At 57.8% G+C, this 3,043-nt stretch overlaps 1 protein-coding gene across 1 annotated transcript in view; it reads left to right on the forward strand.

Moving 5' to 3' along the window:
• PPFIA3 (protein tyrosine phosphatase, receptor type, f polypeptide (PTPRF), interacting protein (liprin), alpha 3) overlaps positions 1-3,043 on the forward strand; it is a 28,412-nt gene that overhangs the window by 18,764 nt on the left and 6,605 nt on the right. Inside the window, exon 19 of the mRNA XM_014550429.1 lies at positions 2,529-2,789. Coding sequence (XP_014405915.1) covers positions 2,529-2,789 — 261 coding nt within the window. The remainder of the gene's footprint in view (positions 1-2,528; positions 2,790-3,043) is intronic.

Consider the following 3,043-nt stretch of genomic DNA (forward strand, 5'->3'; position numbering starts at 1 on the left):
TTTTTTTTTTAAAAAAAGATCTTTTATTGATTTTTAGAGATGAGGGAAGGAAGGGGAGGGAGGGAGAGAGAGTGAGAGGGGGAGAGAAACATCCATGGGAGACCGAGACATGATTGGTTGCCTCCTGCACGCCCCCTGCTGGGGATCAAGGCCGCAATCCCCGCATGTGTCCTGACCAGGAATCCAACCGGCAACCTTTGGGTGCATAAGAAGACGCCCAACCTACTGAGCCACACCAGCCAGGGCCCACATGATTGAATCCATGTATGAATGCCTAACCCCTGGGGCTGTTGGGAGCAGGTGCCCAATAAATGTGCACGCATGTCCTCCTTCCTGGGAACATTCACCCCATTGCTGCACCTGCCACCTCACTCTGCATCCTTTCTGTACATTTGTGTGTGGAGTGAGGTGATGCCATTGGCACAGGGCCACACGGCAAAATGCCCAGCAGGCCCCCAATGGGAACATGAATTTGTTCAACTCCGAAGCCCAAGTTCTGACACACAGTAGGTGCTCAATAAACGATCAGATCATGCCTTTTCTCTGTCCCTGGCTTGTCCAAGCAGTGACTGGCCTTTCTCAGCCAGAAAGTACACTGTGTATAAATGTGCATGACCCGAGCCTCCAAGAGCGTCCACCCCCGCGCCCCCTTTCCCTGTCCGGAAGTCCTCTCTCCCCTTCCCTAACACCCCGTGGCCCCTCAGTCCACAGGAAACGTGTGGATGACACATGAGGAGATGGAGTCCCTCACGGCCACGACGAAGCCTGTGAGTGCCCCCTGCCGGCGGCTTTGGGGGTGGCACTAACTCTCTCTCGGGAGGGGCGGGGCGGAACGGGGCGAGTCTGTGGCTGTCTGTCCGTCTGTTCGTTCCTCCCGCCCTCCTTCGCCTGCCCCTTAACCCATCCCTTCTTTCCCCTCTTCCCACTAACGGGTCAGGAGACCAAGGAGATCAGCTGGGAGCAGGTAGGGGGCGCGGGGCGGGAAGGGGGCGCATGACCAGGTTGTGCACGCTGCATGGATGCCCCTTCTTCTCCCAGCCCCGCCCCTATCCTCGCTGGGGCATTCCCTCCTCACCGCGGGGGGGCGCTGTGCGGAGCTCGGCTCTGGACTGTCTCACTGCGGCTTGGTGGGGGTCCGGGTAGAAGCCGAGTGGTTCCATTGTTAGCTGTTAGCTTGGTGCACGGGCCATCCCATGATCGAGGGTGGTGGGGCCTCCGGGGGTTGTTCTGTGGGGGTCTGGGTAGAAGCCGGGTGGTTCCATTGTTAGCTGTTAGCTTGGTGCACGGGCCATCCCATGATCGAGGGTGGTGGGGCCTCCGGGGGTTGTTCTATTGCTATGACTAGAGGGAGATGGTGCACCCGTTTTCCCGCTGGCTGCGGGGGGAAATGTACCGGGCAAAGGGGAAAGCATTTGGGGAGGGGGCAGCACGTCTGGCGGAGAAGTTGGGGAGGAGGAGCTCCAAGAAGGGGGGAGGCATGGACTCACCTGTTGGAAAGAACTGTGCGGACCCCGGGCTCTTGGCTTCCGGCCAGGGGGAGGCATGGATTGTTTCCTTATGCTGAAGTCCGGGAAGGACTTTGGGCCGATCCAGAATATTGTCCCGGGCCGGGTCCAGCATTGAACTAGTATTTTCGGGACAGTGCCAGGGTGCTGGGTGACTCCATGACTCTCTGCTGTGGGGAGCGCTGTGCTGGGAGAATCCATTATGGTTGGGTCCACCTAGCACCACCCTCCTAGACCAGATGCGGGGGGGAGGGGGGATGAGGCCCTGGAAGGAGTCAGGCTTCCTGTGATCTCCTTAATCCATTATGTTGACTCGGGGGCGGAGTGAGGTTGGACTGAGTTGTTCTGAGTTGGGGCCATGCTAGACCACTGCTTCTCAGCCTGTGATGTACAGCTCACATCACCTGAGGATCTTGTGAGAACGCAGGTTCTGATTCAGTCAGGAGCCTGGGCCTGAGAGTCTGCAATCCCAGCAAATTCGCAGGCGCTAGTGATGCTGTGGGTCCAAGGACCTGGGATGCTCACTTTGGTCCTGGTCTCCTGTTGCTTCTCTCTCTCTCTCTCTCTCTCTCTCTCTTTCGGATTCCCTGTCTATGTTTCTGCTTCTCTCCTCATCTCTGTGTTTTTGTCATGGCCCATATTTCTCCCCATGTCTCTCTCCCAATGTTGTTGCTCCTTTCTCTCCCCATGTCTGTCTCTCCTCTCTGTGCGTCTCTCCTGATCTCTGTCTCTCTCCATCCCTCTCTTTCCCTCTTGACGCTGGCCTTGCCTTTCTCCGACTCTCCTCCTTGGTCTCCCTGTGGCTCCCTCCGACTCACGTCCCTTTGACTTGCTCTGTCTGTTTCTTCCCACTGTGGCCTTTGTGTCTTTCTGGTCTCCCCCCACTTGCCTCTCCCCGTCTCTCCGTCTCCGTCTCTCCCTTTCTTTCTGTCTCTCCCCCATCTCCCCCGTCTCTCCTCTTGTGTTCTATCGTCGGTCTCTCCTCTGCCTCTGCCTCTCTCTCCCCCTCCTCCGCTGGCCCAGCTGTGGGTAGGCATGCCTGCGTGGTATGTGGCCGCCTGCCGGGCCAATGTCAAGAGTGGGGCCATCATGGCCAACTTGTCCGACACGGAGATCCAGCGGGAGATCGGCATCAGCAACCCGCTGCACCGGCTCAAGCTGCGCCTCGCCATCCAGGAGATGGTCTCCCTCACCTCGCCCTCTGCTCCCGCCTCCTCCCGCACAGTGAGTGTCCAGTGGCCAATCCCAGCCCTTGCCGCCCCAAGGCCCCGCCTCTGGCCTTCAGTCTAGCCAATCCAGGCCTGCTTATTCCAGCTCCATCCTATCCAGCGGTTCTCAACCTGTGGGTCGCGACCCCTTTGGCGGTCGAACGACCCTTTCACAGGGGTCGCCTAAGACCCTCCTGCCTATCAGATATTTACATGACGATTCATCACAGTAGCAACATGACAGTGATGAAGTAGCAACGAAAATAATTTTATGGTTGGGTCACAACATGAGGAACTGTATTTAAAGGGCCAGAAGGTTGAGAACCACTG

This window comes from Myotis brandtii, unplaced genomic scaffold (genome assembly GCF_000412655.1).
Source record: "Myotis brandtii unplaced genomic scaffold, ASM41265v1 scaffold601, whole genome shotgun sequence".
Classification (NCBI taxonomy): Eukaryota; Metazoa; Chordata; class Mammalia; order Chiroptera; family Vespertilionidae; genus Myotis; species Myotis brandtii.